This window comes from Antechinus flavipes, chromosome 3 (genome assembly GCF_016432865.1).
Source record: "Antechinus flavipes isolate AdamAnt ecotype Samford, QLD, Australia chromosome 3, AdamAnt_v2, whole genome shotgun sequence".
Taxonomy (NCBI): Eukaryota; Metazoa; Chordata; class Mammalia; order Dasyuromorphia; family Dasyuridae; genus Antechinus; species Antechinus flavipes.
The window spans coordinates 239,248,107-239,270,949 of NC_067400.1; the positions used below are offsets into that span (position 1 = coordinate 239,248,107).

Here is a 22,843-nt window from a genome sequence, read left to right on the forward strand (position 1 = left end):
TGGATTTCCTTCACAGGCTTAATTGTACAATATTTCAGAATCCGATTCTTTTTGTACAGCAAAATAAGAGTTTGGTCATGTATACTTATTGTGTATCTAATTTATACTTTAATATATTTAACATCTACTGGTCATTCTGCCATCTAGGGGAGGAGGTGGGGGGAAGGAGGGGTTTGGCAATTGTCAATGCTGTAAAATTACCCATACATATAACTTGTAAGTAAAAAGGTATTTTAAAAAAATTGTTATTCAAGAAAAAATGCACACACAAGATATTTATATATAAAATGCACACATATATCCAGAAGTTATTATAATATTTGTGGTCAAAAGATACAAACCAACATTTCTCAAAAGAATTGCAAACTGTTTAACAACCATATGAAAACAATGCTTCAAAATCAATAGTAGTAAGAGAAATACAAAAACGATCCTCAAAGTTCACATAAAATATAGTATATTAGCAAAGCTTAGCAAAGATGGGAATTTTTTGGAGAGATTGAGTACATTGTAGTTATAGGTATGAATCAATACAAACTCGTATTGTTGTAAAGCATCCTGAGCTTATACAAAGTCATCAAAATATACCCTATGTACCCATTTGACCCAAATATTCCTATTATAAGACTTTTTATAATCAGGGATGTGCTGAAGCCAGCTTGAGCTGGTTCATGAGAACTGATATGTTAAAATTTTCAAAGTGAGCAATTACACCTCAAAAATCAGCAAACAACAACAACAAAAAAAAAAGCAGGGCTTGAGATGTGATTTTGTTGATTGTTAAAAATTAAGAAAAATGGAGAAAGTCTTAATAAACTGAACTTAAAAAACATATCATGTGTACATTTCTTCTCCAGAGAATCAGTTCTTAAATATTTATGTTTTAACCCAAAGGGATCATTAGTGATAAAAAAAAAAAAAAGTCCCTCTATACACCAAAATATTTATAGCAGCATTTTTTGTGGTGGCAAAGAATTGAAAGCAAAGTAGATGCCCACTAACTGGAGAATGTCCTAATAAATTGTGTGATACATGACTATCATGGAATGTCAAGGTGCTAAGAGAAATGATGAATATCATGAATACATAGAAGCATGGAAAGATTTACATGCTCTGAAGCAGAGTAGAAAAAACACTGAAACAATGAAAATGAATATGTCAACAGAAGGAATAATTGGAAAATAGCCAAAAGTGAATGCTGGAAAATTACAAAGAACAAGTATGGAACCAAGAAAGAATAACGAGAAGAAACCTCCACCCTACTACTCTATAGAGGTAGGAGAGGACTATGGACATTAGACACTGAATATATTTTCACTTTTTCAGTATTGATCTGTTTTGCTAATTTTTAAATTTTTATTTATTTATTTCAAAATATTTGTTATATAGGATGGTGCTCTGGCAGGTGGCAGGAGGAAAGATATTGGCAGAGATATCTCAGTGGTATTAAAAAACAAATTAAAAATAAAAGATATAAATGTAAATTTTATTTAAAACCTAACAATTGCTAGACCTTTTCCAAAGTGATTTAGAAATGACCTCATAAACATGGGTATCATAGAGAACCACATTGTTATGCCAAGGAAGGCTAAATGATAATAAACTTAAAAGTTGTAAACTCTTATTTAGACTGTGGTATCCTTAAAGCCATAAATATTCCTAATTTGCAAGGATAATAAATTAGCTAAGAAGAAAACAGACATTCAGAAACAAATTGTATTATTGAAAATAATTTGTAATTTTTATTGGAAAGTACTCAGTTTTAAAAGGGCACATTAACAAAATTTATTAAAACACAATTTAATTGAATTATTCCAAATATTAATACAGTACTTTACTAAGAAATTAAAGTTTTCACTCTCTTGTTCTACTTTTTAGTACTATATTATTTTGGGTTTTAATATATAATTAGGAATTACCTACTTTGGTTATGGCAACATTTTTATAATGTTTGCTTTTTATTCAGACTATAGTTTCAAGAATGGGAAGAAAAGCTTGAGTATAAGCACTAAGGCTTATTAGAATTCTACATACTGAGAAATGAATTTCATGGCTTTACCAATGACCATAAGTGCTGCTTCAACTTCATTCCCAAAATCTACTATTCCCATCTTCTATACATTCCAATCTGTACCAGGTTGCCAAACAGTGGTTTAGCTGAATGGTACAAAATGGAGAATAAAGTGCACAATTTTAAAAAGAAACTGAAAGTGTTACTTCACTGAGATTTATCAATCATTTACACACATGAAAAAAATCTTCATATCTGTTATTTACAATTCGTTAAACTCAAAACCTGTTGCTAATTCAGTGGTCTGAGCGAAAATACAGTACCAAGACTTCCCTCTGATAAAAAATAAATAATTCATTCTGTTTCTGCAACTAGATAAGGACCTTGCTAAAAAAAAAAAAATACTGTATACTACAAACTATAAGCTACATATACATCCAAAATGAATTATGTCCTTAAAAGGGAAAAAAACATTTACATATAAATTATCCCACACAGATGTCATACTATTTTTCTCATATAAACCCGATCCAATAGCTGAGATAGCTATGAATAGTTACTGCTCAGTGCCTCCAAAATTTTGTAAGGCTACCCCAGTTTGCATGGGGGAATTTGGAGGGCACAAGTTCCCTTCCTGGACTACACTAACACGTTGAGAGGTAGAAAATGGGAGAAAATCCATAGAAAATGGATATTATTTTTGGAATGTGAAGACTATTATTTCTGCTGTTCATACTTACACTGTAGAACTAATTAAACACTTTTAGAGTTTAAAAAGTTAAAAATTACATTTCTTACCCATCAACAAAACTTGTGTTTAGACTTCACTTTTCTTAAAGGTTCAAATGTAATGAAGGACACAAAGTCATTACCCAAAGGACCTACACTACTCTTTTCTTTTTCTAAAACATTTTTAAATTATGGGAAAAATCATTTTTTGAATGTTCAAAATTTTTAAAGTGTTTTATGAAAACCAATGCAAATATATTAGATAAAATTGACATTTACTTTTGGGCTTAAAATCTAAATAGTATGGAAATTTGAACATTAGGAAACTTTTAAGCACCTTGAAAAAGAGTATCTGAAATTTCAAAACCTAAAAGTTTCAAAAGTACAAGAAAACATAATTTCTCCCATAATTTAATTCATCTTTGGCATTTTTCCAGTAGTTCTTTAAAGCAAAACATTATCAACAAGTATTATATGACATTTTGATTTTTGAGGGTCAATTTTACATCAATTTAAGAAGAATAGTTTGGATAAGGTAATGGTGAGCATTATAGATGTTGTCAGTATTAATACTGCTAAGCTTTATTTTCTATTCACTATAAATACCTGGAGCTGGAGCCAGGTGTCATAGCAACACTTTCAGGACAGATATTTCAAAGTACTAGTTACAAACAATCTAACAACTTCCATTAATAAAATTTGGTAGGAAACTACATCTCACAAATGGCACTATTCTATTTTTACAAAATGCAATTATAAATAATGCTTATAATCTTTTCTGTCCTACATGTCCTGTATTCTAGATGACCGCCATATAAGAATTCATTTAACATGCATCACTTTTGAATATATCTTTCCTATGGAAAAAGATCTATTCAAAAGAATGACTATTGAGGGGAGGAAGGAGCCTGGGGAGACAGTTAATCTTAAATTAAGTGTTATGTGAAATTCACCAACATCTAGATGTTGCTATTTCCTGGTAAATTTGAGAATTGTCTTCATTAAAGTATCTTGGCTTAATTTTTGCCATTTGTTGTATTAAAGAGGTATAATAAAGAGAAAATGGTTACTAGGTGAGATGAATTAATTCAACTGAAGTTGGTCTTTCTTAAATGTCTATTGGGAATTTCTATAGCACTGACTTGAAGAGGCCAAGATCCACCATCAATACCTGCTTGAATAGCTACTCCCATCACAACAGCCAGGTCAGGGTCTACAGATGTGTTGGGACTCTTCCCAAAGAACTCTTGAATCAGTTGGCGTATTCGAGGAATACGAGTAGAACCCCCTACCAAAACCACTTCATCAATCTCAGTCTTCTGCAGATTTCCTTCTTTCAGCACTTGCTGAATTGGTACAAGAATTTTCTGAAAGAGATCCTCATTCAATGTATCAAACAGTTTCCTTGAGATTTCTGTTTCAAAAAGAACCTCACTCAGTTTTCCATCTCTTTCAGAAGAATTAACTCTGAACATAATATTCTCATTATGGGAACTTTCTGGAGACAATTTGTCCTCTGAAGGTTTACTTTTATGTTCCTTATTTTGTGCAGAATCTTTTAAGTCTTTAGTTTTCTCTAAAGTGAGTGACACTGAAATCCAGGCAGAATGATGAAGAGTCAGATTTAACTTGACCATTTCCACAGCCTGTCTTAATCGATGGATTTCTTCTTTCCTGAAAGGTAGGGACCCATAGGTTTGATAGATCTGCTTGTATAAGTATTGAAGCAATCTCTGATTGAAATCTTGACCTCCAAGTTTATTATTTCCTAAGTTAAAAAAAAAAGAATATGAGAATTTAAATAATCTTTGGCATCAATACAATTTTGTTTTATTTTGTTTTAACTAACAGATTTTTTCCCCCTCTGTCTACTTTGAAAGAAATGACTTTTTAAACATCACAGACTGTATGAAGAAAAGGAAAGTATAAGACTGAAAATATAGATGGAGTCAAGTTATGAAGACTTTAAATGTGAAAAAGGTGACTTCATATTTTTTGGGAGATAACAACAACCATCAGATCTCACTGAAGCAGCAGTGGGGGGAATGACATTATCATACTAACCTATAGTTTTAAAAAACTCATCTAGTGGTTAAGTGAAGGATGGACTAGAATTAGGTCTTGTGACAAAGAATTAAAACACATTGTGTGATAAGGACTTGAACTAAGAGTATTTTTAAAAATTGATAGTTATAGTAAGATCAAGTAAAGATTTATTAAAGATGGGGGAAAAAATGGGAGTGCTTGTAGGCAGCAGAGAAGAAGCCTGTATATATGGAGAGACTGGAGAGTAGAGAGAGTAGTATGGGTTACTTGCTGGAGAAATATGGAGAGGATGGCATCAAAGGTTCAAATAGAAGAGGTAGCATTAGCAAAAAGAAGACTTAACTCTTCATCTGAAACTCAAAAGAAAGAGAAAATAGTGGGGAAAGATGTCTAAGTGATATAAAATGAGGAGGGGAAAAGAGGAAGCTTTTGTTGAATAGCTTTGACCTTTTTCAGTGAAGTATGAAATGAGTTCCTCTGCTGAGAAGGTAGAAGCAGCTTGCAAAAACTGAGGTCTAAAACAGCTGTTATGGTATGAGATAGTGAACAGATTTAGGTAGGAATAAAATGTTTGCTGTGCTTTAATAAAGACAAGGTTGAGATTAAATAACATAAATCAATATAATTTTCATGATTTCCTCCAGCTCCAATTAGCAATATGTCCATAGGAATGAAGGAAGTAGATGATGGGATTTATTCCAGGGTTGAGATTTAGGGGTAAGCAATAAGAAGAGAGCAAGTTATTTAAGAGTAGAAGATAGTATAAAATATTCAGTCAGTTTGTCAAAATTAAGAAATCAATTCTATTAATTTTTTCAGAAATTTGCCCCCTTTAAAATATTTATGTCCAAAAGTAATTTAGGTTTATTAATGAGCAACAATAGACTACACACCTTATATATTTAGACTATATTTTAGATTGTGTCAGAACACACTGTTTCAAAAAGCAACTCAGAACTTTTATTGATATAATTTAATTTTAAACTTATGTAGGATAGTATAAATTATGCATATTACCAAAACAGACACAGAATGTAAAATAATCGCTCTGTTCACTAGAAAGGCATTATGAATTGGACCTCCATAAACTCTCCTTACCTGCCATGGCTCGGGTTAAAAACATTCCTCCTTGTTTGTTGAGTAAGGAAACATCTAGTGTTCCTCCACCCAAATCTACCACCAAGACATTAAAAACATCTGCCTTGTGAAGTCCATAAGCCATAGCTGCAGCTGTGGGTTCATTAATTACTCTTAAGATTTTTAATCCTAGAAGATGAAAAAGAAAAAACAGTTAATGAGGGGAAAATTATTTATAGATGAAAGAATCAAGGAAGACTTCACTAAGGAGGTGACAGTGGAGCTGAACTTTAAAGATAAACAAAGAAAGGGAGCTATTAAAGACTAGGGAACAAGAAGCTAATAAAACCAATTAGCAGTCATTTATTAAGTGCCTACTATTTACCAGGTGCTGAGAATAGAAAGAATGAAGTAATGACTAAGTTTAAAAAGCTTACATTTGAATAAAAAAGCAAAAGATAATTGGACCTGTTTGGGAAGGGTAGAGGAGAGCATTCAGTAACTTATTTGGTTGGAAAATACAAATGTTTATTGTAGTTGATCCTTCATTCTAGAAGAGGAGCAAGACTACAGGAAAGTGATGCCATGACTTGCAAAGTTGTCAGCCTCATTCTGTCCTCTGCATCATCTAGGTTCAGTGGCAAAATAAGGATCAGAATGACTGGAGATGGCTCTGGATGCAATAGGAGACCTTGGCTTTTTTAAGTTGTCTTTTTCAGGTTTAGTTTGACTGAAGCAACAACCATTCAGTAATTAAGGCAGAATACTAGGAACGAAGACTGGAGAGTTAAAGTGAAATCAGATGTGGGAGGGCCCTGAATTCCCGCCATGAATTTGGTTTGCAACATGAAACATGAAGTCAAGGGAACAAGCAATTATTAAGTATCAATGATACAGCTTCTCCGGCCACTTTTTCCAGACTGTCTTCATCTGCACTCATTTTCCTTGACTCACTCTGATCAAGCTGGAGTAGTTAGAATACTCAGATTCTCTCCTTTCTTTCACTCTTCCTTTGAGGTTCACGCTATTCACGTCAACCACCCAATAAATATCCTAGTAGCTACTGTTCACAAGTCTCCAGGTTACTCTTCTTTCCTCATTAAGTTCTATACCTAACTTACCACATAGTTCCTCAAACCATTCACACCCCATAAACTACTCTTCTACCTGATGACTCAGGAACACAAGATCGTCATACCTTTCTCCATCTTGTTGTGACCCACAGTTCAATTATCTGATCATAATCTATTGGCCTTTTACCTATCTTCCCTCATCCAGCCCCACTTTTCTTGCACACCTCCAATCCCTTGACCACTTAATTCTCTCAGGCCATCTAGCCTATATTAATCACTCTTTCCTCTTTCCCTCCACTCCCCCCACTCCACCCCCCCCATCTTGACTTGCTGGTGAATCAACTTAATTTTATACTATCCTCCTCCCTTTAATGATTAGCACCCTTGTCATATTACTGATTATACCCAGCCAAGCTTTAATCACTCCCACTATTCTTACATAGGAGAATGAATGAATGAAGGTGGAGAAAATCAAGCAACCATTTTGACTGGATTCATTACAAATTAACGTTACATAATCTCAACTAGCTCCTACCTGCTGCTAGGCAATCCTACTGTATCTCTTTATCAACTCACTATTTCACTCTTCATAGAGATTCAAAGCCTTTTCATTCCTCCTCAAATCTCCCATCTTCCCTTTCCCCCATCTCAATTGAGAACCTTGCCTTATATTTTTACAGGAAAAAAAAAAAAAATGAGGCTATTCCCTGTGATTTCCTTCACATGCCTTCCTCTTCCTCTCCCACTGCTCAGATACCTTCTGCCACTTTCTCCTTCACTCCTGTCTCACATGATAAAGTGGTATTACTTCTTCCCAAAGTTAACCCTTCTCCTTCAGATAATTCCTTCTCATATCCTCTAACAGGCTGCTCCTTCTGTTGCCCCTACACTTTCACTTTAGCTAAACTCCTCAAAAAGGCTGTCTACAATAGGTGTCTCCACTTTCTTCTCATTCTCTTCTTAATCCCTCTAGGTTCTGGTTTATCATTCCACCCAAACTGCTCTTTCCAAAGTTACTAATGACCTCTTAGTTGCCACATCCAATGGTTTTTTCTTAACTCTCCTTCTTCTTGACTTCTCTGTAACCTTGGACACTGCTAATCATACTCTCCCCAACTTGATAGTCTCTTTTCCCCAGGTTTTCAAAACACCAATTTCTCCAAATTCTCCTCCTAGCTATGTAATCACTCCTCCTCTTTCTCTTTCAGATCATGTCTAACTATAGGTATCCCCCAGAATTCTGACTTGGGCCCTCTTCCCTTCTTCTTCCACAACTACTTAACTCATTCTTTCCTGCAAACTTTCCATACTCCCATTTTCCCAACCATCCTCACAATAGAAGGCAATGCCATCTTCAAATCCCACAGTCATGCAACTTTTATGAATCATCCTAAATTCCTTACTGTCTCTTAGTCCCCATATCCAAGTCATAACACCAAACCGTTAACTTCACCTCTGCAACACCTCTTGAATATATCTCCTTTTCTGCTTTCACTTAGTGAAGGTCCTCATTATCTCAAACTTGGATTATCGTTAGAGCCTGCTAGTGGGTTTGTCTACTTCAATTCCAAGCTATTCCCCATTCAGCCACAAAGGTGATTTTCCTAAATCACAGGTCTAATCATATCACCTCTCCTCTCCCAATTCAATAAATCCCAGTGGTTTTCTATTGCTCTATTTAGGATTCAAAGCCTTTTATAAGCAAACCACCTTCTACATTCCTAGTTTTCTTAAATTTTATTTCCTGACACTTTTTAACCTCAATTCTTTAATCCAATGACACTGGCCTCCTGGCCAGTCCATGCACAAGATGCTCCATCTCTAGGCTCTTGGCATTCTCACTGGGCTGTTTCCCATGACTGGTATGCTCTTCTTTCTTCACTCTGACTACAGATTTCCTTGACTTCCTTTTAAATCCCAAATAAAATCTCATCTTCTACACAAAGTCTTTCCAGCCCCTCTTAACTCCAGTGCCTTCCCTCTGTTAACTATTTCCTACTTTTTCTGTATAGAACTTGTTTTGTACCTATTTGCTTGCATGTTCTCTCCCCCATTATAAGCTTCTTGAAGGCAGGGTCTAAGTTTTGCCTCTTTTTGTATCCCCAACTTTTAGCAGAGTGCCTGGCACATTAATAAATGTTTACTGATTAATTAATCACAACAATCTTGTGAGGTAGATGCTATTATTCTTCCCACTTTACAGTTACAAAAACTGAGGCAGGCAAAAATTAAGTAACTTGCCCAGAATCACACAGCTAATAATTGTCTTAGGAAGGATCTGAAGGACCTAAACTCAAGGCTTCCTGACTCTAGGTCCAGTGCTCTATCCCCTGTACTACCATGATGGACTTGGGAGAGTTACTGAAAGTTTTTGAGAATTGGAATGATATGTTGCATACATGTGAACACATGGAAGGATAACAATATGATAGAAATATGCAAGACAGACTAAGCAGGGACAAAATTATATGTAGGGAGACCTGCTGCAAAGCACCTTCACCAGGCAGAAGTTAATGAAGGCCTAATTAATATTGTAGCAGTGGGAAGGATAAGGAGTAGAAAGACAGTAGGAATACTGCAAAGAAATAATAGACAAAACTTGAAGTAGAAAATCTCAGAGATAGAAAGGGCCTCAGAACTCATACAACATCTATCTCAATGGGATTCTCTTCCAAAATGGTGAGCCTCTACTTTAAGAATACCAGTAAAAGAGAATCTACTACTTCCCAAGGTAGTCTACTTGGCAACTAGATTTCTAGAATAAAAGATTATGGACATGGAAATACCATCAATGGAAATTTGGGATAGGAAGGAGATTCTAGGATAAAATGAATTATTCACTTTTCAACATTCTTGAGCTTGATATACAAGAGGCAAGATTTTTAATCCAGGCAGCCAAACTCTCTAGTGTAGCCCAAACCAGATTAAAATGTAATTGGGAAATGTTTAATAAAATAAATATAAATATCATCCAACACAAATAATAGCCATGTAAATTTTTTCTAAGTCAATATGCAACCTGCAGGAATTGATACTCTGTACTAGGGGGAAGGAAGTGAGTGGATGTGGGGTGGGGAGAGCAAGATGGAGACAGTAGACAGATAGAGAGAACATATAAAGACTAAAAAGAGGATGGAAGTTTAGGTAAGAATTAGAGATTCAAGTAGATCTATAATGTGAGCAGTATGAGAAGTTAGGTTTTCACATGTATTGGGAAAAGAGGATGAAAGGAGGGATGAAATATCTTAAGATATCTCCAAGCAACATGCTCAAGGAACTGGCTAAACAGGAAAGTTCCTGACAAAGGGGCCCAGCTGTGGTCAATGACAGAGCACAAACTTTTTGACACATGGAATGGGCAAATAAAGGAGATTGTAAATCTGACCAATTGGAACTCAGACTGTAAATCCGACAAATCTGAACCTTGAAGGGAAGGGTAATGAACTGAACTCACGGTATAAAGCTTGCTCCCACTTCTGTACTCGATTTATCTCTCTCACCAGGTAGCGCATCTGCTTCTCATGAGAAATGAATAAAGGATTCTTCTCTCACTCTAAAAGAATGGTGGTTGTAATACTACTCCTGGACTAGCTTGCAACTGGGGAAGTTGGCACAGCAGCACTTACTCGTCTCAGGCTTACTTCTAAATCCTGCTGAGTTCCACCAGGTCTTTTGATAACAGATGATAAACTTTTAAACACGAACTAACATTTTGTTAATGGATATGGTGGGAAATGCCAATAAGTCAAATGAAGTTAAAATATAAAAGTGTTATATATATAATATGTTAGAGGTAATACATCTGAAAATCATCCTTTAAAGTGATATGAAAACAGTCACACTAAAAACATCAAGTATCTTTTGGCACTTAAGAATTTTTTGGTATCAGTGAAGTACTAAAATTTCCTATTGTTGCTCTATCATCCTTGGGCCTATCTGTAACTTAGTCCCACCCAATTTCAAGGGCAGCTAGTGGAGCAGTAGCTAAGCTTCAAACACCTACTAGCTGTGTGACCCTAGACAAGTTACTTAACCCTGTTTTCCTCAGTTCTCTCATATGTAAAATGAGCTGGAGAAGGAAATAGCAAAGTATGACAGTACCGTTGCCAAGAAAACTCCAAAAGGGGTCACAAAGAGTCAGACAAGACTGAAAAAATTAAATGACAACAAGTCCTTTAAGACTTGATTAATAATACTTATGTGAGATCATGTGAGTATGGCAACCAAAGATTCAGATATCAGTCAATATATACTATTCCCTCTAACCCTGTTTAACTCCTGTCTCTGCCTTCAAAATTAGCTGGGGGAGGGATGATGAAGAGATAGAGGGTAGGTCTTACTAACAGCTTAGTTAATATTAGTAGATAGGTTATAGGATATTTTTGGTATCTTCTTCCCCCTTTTTACTGCCCCCATTGTCACTGAAGGAGAGCATGTAGTACTTCCAAATATGTTGCCAATTCCAAATTAATTCCTAACAGCTCATTTAAACAGCTCTTCATGGTTGACAAAAACACTTTCCTCCCAATAACCCAAAGAAGACTGCAGTGCAAGAGTGTGTGAGAACAAATTGCAGAGAAAGCAAAGACTAGAAGAGACTTCTAAATCTTTCAAAAATGCTGACGCAGGTGAGGAGAAAAGGTAGAAGAAAGTAGTTGGTAACTACTGTAATGTCTCCCCTCATATATATCACCTGTGCTCTTGCTGCTGTTCGCCACTGCAAACTCCTTGGCAGTAAACTTCCAACTGTCAAAGGTAGGCAGATAAACAAACTAGTCTTGTGTCTTCAGCAAAGTGTGGAACACTGCTATAACAAATGCTATTAGCTTTTATGTATTTAAAAGATTAGGTTGCTTCTGCTTGAACTCAAAGGACAAAACTAAAATTTATATTAAGAAGGATAAAAAGAAGAAGTTTTAGGTTGTAATGAAAAATTTTCAAACTACTGTATCAAGCCAATATAGGGGGACAACTAGGTATAGATTGGACTGATGGTCTGAGTTCCATCCAGGAATCTTTATTTAAGGAACAGGATTCTAGCTATCAAGGTACATGCTGTGAGTACTTTAGATACCTCAAGAATTAGGAAAAATCCAGTCTGCTGATTTGGAAACAAAAATGCATTTTGTTTTCAAATGCTGTTGCTGAGATTTTTGGAAATAAAATTTGCTTTGAATAAAGAACTACCTTAATATTTATTTGGCCATGCACTATCCCTACAACACTGAATAATATTAATAAAGAAAAATGTTTCCTCCTCAAAACAAAAACAATTCCTGAATTTTCCATGAACTAACTTAAATATATGTAAGAATTGATGGATTTTTTAATGATCTCTGAATAAGTGGTAGAGCCATGTGGCATAACTGTAAGGTATATAATGTACTTGACAAGGTAACCAAATCATAACAACTGAAGTATTACCTGCGAGATTAGCAGCCTGAATAGTGCAATTTCTCTGCCTTAGATCAAATTCTGCTGGCACAGAAATAACAGCATTGGACACTGGCATCCCGAAGTAGTCTTCTGCCATTTTCTTCAGCTTCAAAAGCAGTTGGGTGCCAATATATTCTGGAGAAACAGTGATAGTTCCATTGCTTGTCACAGAAAATTCAGCAGTTCCATTGTTGTTTAACACCTGTGAATACATATCATAAGCCACCAAGAAGAAATTGAGGTCTTATTAAATAAAAAAGCAACTGTGCAAAACTGTTTAGTTTTATATCATGTGCTAATGTCATAGATTCTTCATTTTTCATTTCATTTCATTCACATTTCAAGCTGGAAGGGATCTCATAAGCCATCAAATCCAATCCTATCATTTGACAGATGAGGAAAGAGGGCCAGTGAATATTTGAAAAGGAATGGAACTCCTATCTTCCGGACTCAAAGTCCATTATTGCATCTACTGTGCTACCTAGCTGTGTAATTAGCAATTAAACTAACCAATAGCCAACTTATATTTTAATATATGCTAAGATGAATATTTTTTGTTCTCTGAGAAAATCAGACATGAGCTATAGAAAGTATAAACAGCTGAATGTGTCTAGTAACCTGGTCATATTTTCATTAACTTTCTAACATGTACACATCAAAATGAACACATACTAACATTACTGCATATATATAGAAATAGTTTCTCACCTCATTATGGTTTTTTGTAAGTAGAACACATGACTTAATAACTGCCATGATGCCTCATCATAAAAGACTTTATATTAGTCCTTTACTCCTACTACTATGAAGTACAAAGATTCTGAAATCTGATTATCTAGATAAACAGATGTGGCAGTTTCACCAGAAAACAAATATTCTGGGGATAGCAGGTTCTACTTTTACAATCAGAATTGGCATTAAGCAATCAATAATAACACTTCATGGAAAAATCCATCAAAATGATTGCCTATTCAAAAAATGTTTTCTTTAAATAAAAGGATTCAGTTCTATGAAATTACCAAATGCAATAGTCTTTTACAGTATGAAAATCTGAAGTTGATACAAATGTGCAATTTCATCTGGTAGAAAACTCCCACTGATAGAAAATACTTTTGAGCACTAGTCCTGAAGTCAGGACCACTAGAATTCAAATCTGGCCTCAGACACTTCCTAGCTGTGTGACCCTGGGCAAGTCACTTAATCCCAATTGCTCCAGCAAAAACAAACAAAACTTTTATTAAGCAGGCCTAACATCTCACCTATAATTCAAGTTAGGAAGTTGCCTAAGGCATTGAGAGAATGGTTACATGTTCTGGCCATCAGAATTAAGCTAATCTGTAGCTGAAGCTAGATATGGTTTCCAACTCCAAGGCTGGCCTTCTTTCCACATTATACTGTGCCGATTAGGCATATTATTATCCTTTATAAATAGGTTCAACTAAGAGGGACCGTAGTTGAGAAGCAGACTACTGTCTCTGCTTACACCAACCATTACCATTATATGGTAATGCCAGTAGCATGCTCCAAGCATTATAAGGTAGTCCAAGAAGTTTGCTAATTTTATTCAGTTTTCATAATATAACATATAATTTTTTAAAATCAGTAAAATAATACAAGGATTTCTGATCACTATCATAAACCAACACTGCCTAGAATGTCCAACTGTTTATATTAAATATATTTTTTAAAACTAAGTCAATTACTTATTATTTGCTGTAGTATACTAATAGCAAAAATATTAATTCAGAGATAACCTTTGTATTTTATTTAGCAAGTAAAGCTCACCTTCTAAAGTTGTTAAATAAGATAAAAATTTCTTGAATATATATTTTTTAAAATTTTTCTTTCCAAGTTTTTAACTAAAATACCTCAGTAAAACAGTTCTATGAATTAGAGAAGATATCAATATAGTTCCAAAAAATTAGATGTTTTCTTTAATGTATTTCTTTTTTTTATAATTCTATATTTTATGTAAAGGATGAAAGAATTTTGCATATATTATTTGTATTTCTATGAATAATGTGGTAAAAAGGTTTATTAAAGTCATTTAGACGTAAATGTCATGGCTTAACATCTGGATTCTTTCAGATATGATGAAAAAAAGGAATTTTTTAACATAGTTAACTATAACAATGTAAACAGAAAGGACAACAAATATTCTGAAACCAAACACTATAAATAGTGACCAAACTTGTCCCCAAAAAAGAGATGAGAAAATACTCCTTTCCTTCCTTGAAGAGATGAATGACTAACAATTAAAACACTGTCCATTCTGTCAGTATGATTGATGTACTGGTTAGTTTCTTTTTTTGCTTCATTGTACTTTTTCTTGTTTATTCTTTGTTAAAAGGTGTGGATTAGTGAGTAGGGGAAACAGAGATATATTCAGAAACAAAGGTGGTATAAAAACAAAGGACATCAAAAATTAAAAAAAAATTTAAGATAAACTTTCACTAGAATGTGCATTTCTTTTTCTCCCTGTTTCACTCACTTTTCACAATATAATCAATAATCCATCAACAAGCATTTATTAGTATGTACTCTGCACTTGGTAATGGAGAAATATAAGACAAAAAATGGGCAGAAATCATTATCTAAAATAAATCAAGGGGAAAATATCTAACAAATTTAAGTAATATGGAGTCTGGTAGATAATTCTTTATCTTTCCCTTTCCCAAAACTTCCTATCTCAAACACAAATTTCCTCCAAATACAAAATTAATTAATTTATATTCTTTCACTTTCCATGGTAGATAACATAACCAATTAAGATGCTGTGCATCCTTTGCTTTCAAGCAGAAAGCAGATTGTCTTCTGACAATTAGAATGACCATTCTACTTTAATTCTGTTGCTAATTCTCTTAAATGACTACTTGACAGCCAAAATTCATGTCCTCTGTTGTCTTTCGAGAATAATAAACTCATATTCACTTAAAAGTTTTTTGTTTTGTTTTTTGGCAGAATGTAGATTTATTTAGGAAAGAGGTCACAGACAAAATGAAGGGATATAATCGTCATTAGGAATGGTAAATATGAAATAGATGTGTAAGAGCATACAAAGGGGTTTTAATAATTAATGATGGAAGGGGCAAGTTCCCTAGTGAACTTGTCATTTACCAGGAGAAAAGAAATACACCATGAGATTAGGGCATGTCCTTAATTGTCAGGCTAAATCCTAAAATGGACATAAACACCCCATTCAAGTTTTACAAAGTACTTATGTTATGACAACCCTGAGAATAGGACAGTCCTATTTTACAGAAAAATAAAACTCCAAATAATTAATTGACATCTGTAGTGTAAAAAAAAATGTATCTACACAAAAAATGTGCTCAAACTATTTTTCCACTTATTTTGCTGCTTTATGTTCTATATATTAATCACAGTCTACATAAACATAAAAATGTTTTCCTGGTTGGAAATAAGAAAAGATCTATTTGATCTGTTTATGCCAAAGAAAAAGAAACTATGTTTTTCTGAAAAAAAACAGATAGTCAATGTCACTGTCTTGAGTTCCCAAAGATGTCTCTCAAGACTTGGTGCTCGGTCTCTCAGATGTCCTAATTTCAGTTGGGTAGCAATGTCATATGATTTCATGTCAAAGCATTGTTCTGAGTCTCCCAGACTGCATCCTCTGACAACTTTTATGCCTCTTCTACTGATCCCACTAAACTAAAAAGCTATGAGAAATAAACAGTGAAGATGCCTGATAAACAGAGGATGGCCTTATTGTGCTACCAGCCTTGGTAGCAGCTGATATAGCACTTATTTGATTCTCATATGACTATCTTCTGACATAGGCAAAACAAGCATTATTTTTCCCATTTTACAAGTGATGAAACTGATTTTCAAAAAGAATAGATTGCCCAAGTCATTTAGGAAATAAAAAGCAGAGTTCAGCTTCAAACAGGGAGGTCTTCCTCAAAATTTATTACTTTTTTCAATAAACAATAGCTCCCTCAGCTGTCCTAAAATTGCTGAAACCAAACTATAAATCCATGTTTTCTGACTCCAGTTTTTACTTGTCAGATCTAATCTTTATCTTTCTTGACTTCTTTGCAGCATTAGATAATACTTTCTTTCTTGTTATATCCTTTTCTTCGGGTTTCCCTTCTTCTCTTTTTTCTGCTTTAGTCTTTCACAATCATCATTCTTATTTCCTAATGGTACACTTTCCAAAGCTCTGTCATACATCATTTTCTCTCTTTTAGTGACCTCATCAGTTCATATTTGTTTAGTAATGAACTCTAATATTAACAGATCTATGTATCAAATCCAAGGTTCTTGAACTTCAGTTCCACATTATATACTACTTATTGGACATTTTTAAATGAATGAATGTCCCTATAGCTACCTTAATACTTTCTCATATCCAGTGAGTCATTTCTATCTCAACAGTATCTCTCACATATATCTACTCTCACAGTTGCCAATATAATTCAGGTCCTCATTTCCCTGATTAAACCCCTTTAATATCTCTCCAGTTGAAGTAGCAGGACAAACAGAAGGAGAAATGGGAGGTAGAAAATGCCAGGCAAATTGAACCACTAATCTTGACCATAATTTTAACCCTTTGGATCCTGATAGTGACAGCACAGGATCTGAATCCAACTGCTTTTGGAACAGCATTGTGGAAATTCAGCGTTTCCTATAGAAGTAGGCAGTTATTGTCATATCTACTGAAGTTGACTCTGTCAAGTGGTTCAACATCAAAAACTGAAATAATTTTATCAGTGGAAATAACATTAAAAAAGAGGAATTACTAACTTCACACAACTGCACCTTGACGACCAAGGGCTCTTTGCATCTGATGAAGCTGAAAACTGACATGTGTTGTCTCCTCCATTAGAAGGTGAGCTCCGAGCAGGGACTTATCTATATCTTGAAATATAGATCTCGGGGCAACTAGGTGGTGCAGTGGTCTACTATTTATTTCTTCCTGTAATCCATTTAACTTCTCCTTTATAAATTTAGATGCTATCCCAGTCAGTGTTCTTTACCTCTTTTAATTAGATCTATTTTTGCTTTTGTTTTTGCCTGAGATCATGATTACTAACCTATCTTTTTTTACTTTAGCTGAAGCATAATAGATTCTGCTCTGGCCCCTATGAATGTCTATCTTTGTGCTTCCAATGTGTTTCTTGTAAAGAACATATGGTAGGATTTTAGTTTTTAATCTCTTCTGCTATCTATTTGTTTTATGGGTGAGTTCAAATCATTCACATTTACAGTTAAAATAACTTTATTTCCCTCCATCTTATTTTAATTTCACCTCCACCCAGTCCCTTCTAAGTGTTTTACTTCTGATCAATGCCACCCCCCAATATGCCCTCTCTTTTATCAGTCCCCTTCTACTCCCAATCATCATTTTTTTCTTCCATGTGTATGTATCCCTTTTTTGAGTCAATTCTGATGACAGTAAGGTTTAAGCATTGCCCACCAACTTCCCTCTCCCCCCCAAAAAAATTTTCTCTATTATAACAACTCTTTTTAACACTTCTTTTTATAAGAGATAATTTGCCCTATTCTATCTCCTTCTTTTCCCAGTGCCAGCTTCTTCCTCACTACTTAATTTTTTTTTTTTAGTTATCATTCTTCATTATAATCAGCTCACACCTACATCTGTGTCTATACACATACACACACATACACACACACACACACACACACACACACACACACACACTACATTTACTTGTCTTTATAATGATAAAAGTTCATAAAAGTTACAAATGTCACCTTGCAATATAGAAATATAAATAGTTTAACCTTATTGAATTCTTATGTTCTCTCTCTCTCTTTTTTGGCCCTTTTATGTTTCTTGAATGTTATATTTAAAGAACTTTTTTTTTTTTAATTTAGTTCTGGTCTTTTAATTAAGAATACTTGAAAGTCCTCCATCCCATTAAATATCTCTTGCACTCTTACAGCTATTCTCTACACTCATACAGCTATAACCCTAGTTTGAGTCTCCATCATTTCTCACTTGAACTACTCTAATGGCCTCCTACCTAATCTCCCTGCCTTAAATCTCTAATTCCAATTCATCCACCAGGCAGATGATATGATTTCCCTAAAGTATAAATTTTTCTCCTATTTGTAATTCCTCTATTCAGTAAACTCCACTGGCTCTTCTCTGCGTAAAGATCAAATATAAATTCTTCCCTTTTTGTCATCCCTTTCCAATCTACCTTTCTCTCCTTATTACAAATTACTCCCTTTACATATCCTACAATTCAGCCAAGTTGGCTTCTTACTATTTCTTATACATAATATCCCTTGTATCATTTCTTTACTTTTGAACTAGTTGTTCCTAACACCTAGGTTGTCCTCTCTTATGTACAACTTATATATCCCTACGACTTAGCAGTGTCTGGAGTAGATGCTAAATAAGCAGTTGTCCATAAATCAATTATAGTTTAGGAATCAGAAAGATATATACACACAGAATTAATAACCATACACATTTTTTCTTCATCTCAAGAGTCAAGGGAGGTAAAGGATCTATCAGACTTATTAGATAATCTCTTACCTTAAATGGATATCTACTACTTTCTGTCTCCAGCTCTTCTTGGGTGAAAATCTTTCCTATGAATCGTTTGGCATCATATATTGTGTTTTGTGGATTTGAATCTGCCAGCTCCAATCCATCATATCCTACATGAACATCAGTTTCAGTAAAAGATACCATGCTGGGTATGCTATTATGACCACTTTCATCTGGAATGACCTTCACTTTTCCTGTACCAGGAAGAAATGCCCCAACTGAACAGTAGGTGGTCCCAAGGTCAATGCCTATCACTTTAGGAGTAGGCAGAGGCAAATACTGCTGTGCCCAATAGCCGGCCAAAAGAAGAGTTAGGACAGCTGAACCTGAAATATAACCAAATTAGAATATGTAATTGTAACACATCAATATAATATACCAAAGTTCACCAATATTTTAAGTTCTTAAAATAAAGATCATTTAAAACAAATTTTTTTACACTTCACTGAACCTGATCAATACTAAAATCAAACGCTCAACACTTTTTTTTGCATATGTACTTATTTCATTTATTTAATAAATATTTATTAAACATCTACTGCTCAAACTAATGAGTCAGCTTTGATGGTACAGTGATAAGAGCACTGGATTTATAATCAGGAAGACATCATGAGTTCTGATCCTACCTTACTAACATTAGGTAAGTGATCTTGGGCAAATCACTTAATCCTGTTTGCCTCAGTTCCTCATTTATAAAGTGAAATGGCAAACCACTCTAGTATCTTTACCAAGCAAACCCCAAAATGGGAGTCACAGAGAGTCAGACATTACTGATCAACAACAAAAGCCTGCACTAACACTAAGTAGAATTTGGGTGACAGAAAGGTCAAAAGAAAAAAGGGATCATTATCCCTATCCCCAAATAATTTATAATTTAGGATGTCAAAATCCACCTAAGATGGATAGTTCCAACACATCAGGAACAATGTGAGAGTGTGATACAAACAATCCATTTAAATATTGGAAAAAAAAAAAGTTACTTTGTGTGCTTAATAATTAAAAAAAAAACAAAAAACAAAAAACTAAGGTCATCTTCTGCTGCATTGAGGCATCCTTCCAAAATAAAGAGGTGATAGCATAAATTCCTTGATCAGACTACATTGGAATGATCTGTTCCATTCGGAGCTCAAAGGTTACAAATGACACTGATAAGCAAGAAAATGTCCAGAAGCAACCATAATGTTGATGGCCAAGATAATCATGGAAAGATGGGTTGAAATGAGGATGTTTAGTCTGAATAAAGAAAGGGTAGGGATAGGATAGTTGTCAAGTTTTTTAGAAGATGCCAAGTGGAAGAAAAATCCTACAATGTTGAATTAGAAGCAATGGTAGAAGGTAGTGCCTATAGTTCTAAATGGCCACACTTGATTCACAAGTGATTCTTTTCAGTTATAAGTTAGAATGGATAACCAATGTATCTTCCAGCTCTTAAATTCTGTGCCTCTGGTTCTCCCAGGATTTGTGGGTTTTTTTTTTTTTTTAATTGTAATAACCTGCAAGGCCTCAATTCACCTCCATCCAAATGAGCAAGTAATTAACAACTTGTTCTGAGATATCATGCCATCAGACAATCTAATTTTTTTTTCTTTTCCCTACTTCCTTAGGGCCAAGTTTCAGACACATTTCATCACCTTTGAAGCTAGCAATATTAATTCCTACCTAAGAGCAAAACAAATACCATTCACTAGATTTTGGAGAGCACATATTCAGTCTTCATTACGTTTATGGTACTTTAAATAAAGAAGCTGATGAACAAATCTTTTCAGAATTATTTAGGAGTAATTCAACACACAAGAAGCCCACACATGAAATGTGATATTTCTTCCTTTCATCTACAACTTCTTTCCCCAAAATCTAAAATGTTCTCAGCTAGCAACTGGGGGTGAGTAAAAAGATATTTCTACAGGATCTGGTTTCTGCTGAATCCCCACTGTTAATACTTCTACCCTTTTAAAGAGACCTGCAATTATGTTGAATAGGAAAGTCCCAGTATGGAAACTCCTTCAACCAATGTAGATCCCACTTGCTCTGAGAATTATATTCCTCAGAATTTCCCTTAAGCCACCAAGAAGTGAGTGACTTTTCCAGATCCACAGTGAGACACAAAGCTCACAACTTGGCACAAGTCAGAGAGGCAGGCTGTTTGACACTAGGTCTTTTTGCTTCAGAAGCAGGTCACTCTGTAGAGAGGACTGGCTATCTTCCGCCAGACATTCCTTTAAGATCATCACCAACACGGAAGCCTTTCCTGATGCTCCCGGAGTAGACAACTTAGTAGCTCAGAGCTCACAGAGTACTTCTGTTTCACTCTTAATACATGGCAGCACGTGCTGTGGTCACCTCAATTTGCCTGCGGATCATCTCCGATTGAGGCTGTTCCGGCCCCCGAAAGACGGAGGCTAGTTCTTGCCTAAATCTGGCATCACTCCTAGTAGCACAGACAGGTGCTTCGCTCACGGAAGAAGCTAAAATACAGTTCGTTCGTACCTCCCTCTACCTGGGCACAGCCTGGGAAGATTCTCGCAGCTCTCACACAAACATCAGCTGCACTTAGTCACTGGGTTGATACCGCCCCCTTTCCCTCCACTCCAGCGCCAGAAGGGTCTCCTTCCCTCCAGAAGAGCAGGTAGCGTTCTTTCCCTTCCTCCATCCACCTTCCTCGGGCCCATTCCAGGGACACCTGGTGGAAGGGACGCTCAGCGACATCCACCACCCTGACAAAACTCACTTCCCCCCTTCCTTCTGAAAAAAAGGGGGTCGGGGTCACTCACCTAGAATTGTCATCTCCCCCGCCATGGTTATGCCGCTTGCCGGGAAGCCAGATGCTGACTGTATCTTAGCACAAACTGTAACGTCACCAAAGGATGGCCTACCCGCCGGCAACGCGGTTCCCTCTGGGAAAGGTAGGCAGTTCTTATTCCTCCTCCACGCCCCCACCGTCCCTACCCCCGTCCTCAGCTACATCCTGAAAGACTGTGCCGGGAGGAGTGGGGACTACATCTCCCGTCACACAGCGGGGCGGAAGGACCCGTGACTACAACTTCACACACCGCCAATGAGGCCATAAACAATGTACGCGTGTACCTATCCGGAAAAGAGTGTGGAGTTAAGAGCTGCTTTTTCTGTTTTTGTTTTCGTTCTTGTTTTTTGTTTTTAATTCTGGAAACTGATAAAACTTGTCGGACCTTTTACCGCTAGGCATTCCAGGAGATGTATTTCCTCTGCTCCTTTTCCCCAATTTCGCCAGCGCTAGTGAGCCTGGAGAGGCCTTCGGGGCTAAGGCATCTGTGTTCCGGACACTACCCCCGTGAGACTGTCGGGAGTAATTTTTACCCGACTTTACCATCCTCGTCCTCTCTTTTCTACTTTGCTCCAGTCCCCAACCCCAGGTGCCCTACGTCCTTATTCTCTAGCGTGCATCTGTATCCGGTGGACCAAGAAGGTGAAGGATGTAAGACGGTTCTTTAGGGAAAGACTGAAGCAATGCTCTTTTGAAGAATCCATTCTTAGGGTAATTTTAAAGAGCTTATACTTGGGAAACTGGAGACTTGGTTTTCTTTAATAGTTGTTAAAAATAAATAAATAAAACCTGTGGACTCCTTTTCGGAATATATATATATATTTTATGCAATAAAATAATACTGAAAGTAGGAAGGGAAAGCAAAGCTGTGGGATGATCAGCTGTGAATGACTTTGCCATTCTCATCAATAGAATAATCCAAGACTACTTTGAAGGACTTAATGATGAAAAATGTTATCTATATCCAGAGAAAGAACTGATTGTGTCTGAATATAAACTGAATCATACTTTTTTTTTTTTAAACTTTATTTTTCTTTGTTTTTTTTTTTTTTTTTGGGGGGGGGGGGGGCGATCTATGTTTTCTTTCCCAACAATACTTTGATGGAAATGTTTTATATAACTTC

The 22,843-nt window shown here is 35.5% G+C and overlaps 1 protein-coding gene across 1 annotated transcript; it reads right to left on the reverse strand.

The window, feature by feature from the left end:
* Positions 1–275: 275 nt before the first annotated feature.
* HSPA13 (heat shock protein family A (Hsp70) member 13) lies at positions 276–22,755 on the reverse strand. The gene is made up of 5 exons (XM_051984745.1): positions 21,691–22,755; positions 18,905–19,245; positions 12,361–12,574; positions 5,885–6,052; positions 276–4,508 (listed from the first exon to the last, which is right to left on the reverse strand). The coding sequence occupies exons 1-5, from the start codon at positions 21,713–21,715 to the stop codon at positions 3,829–3,831; spliced, it is 1,428 nt and encodes a 475-aa protein (XP_051840705.1). The 5' UTR covers positions 21,716–22,755; the 3' UTR covers positions 276–3,828.
* Positions 22,756–22,843: the final 88 nt, after the last annotated feature.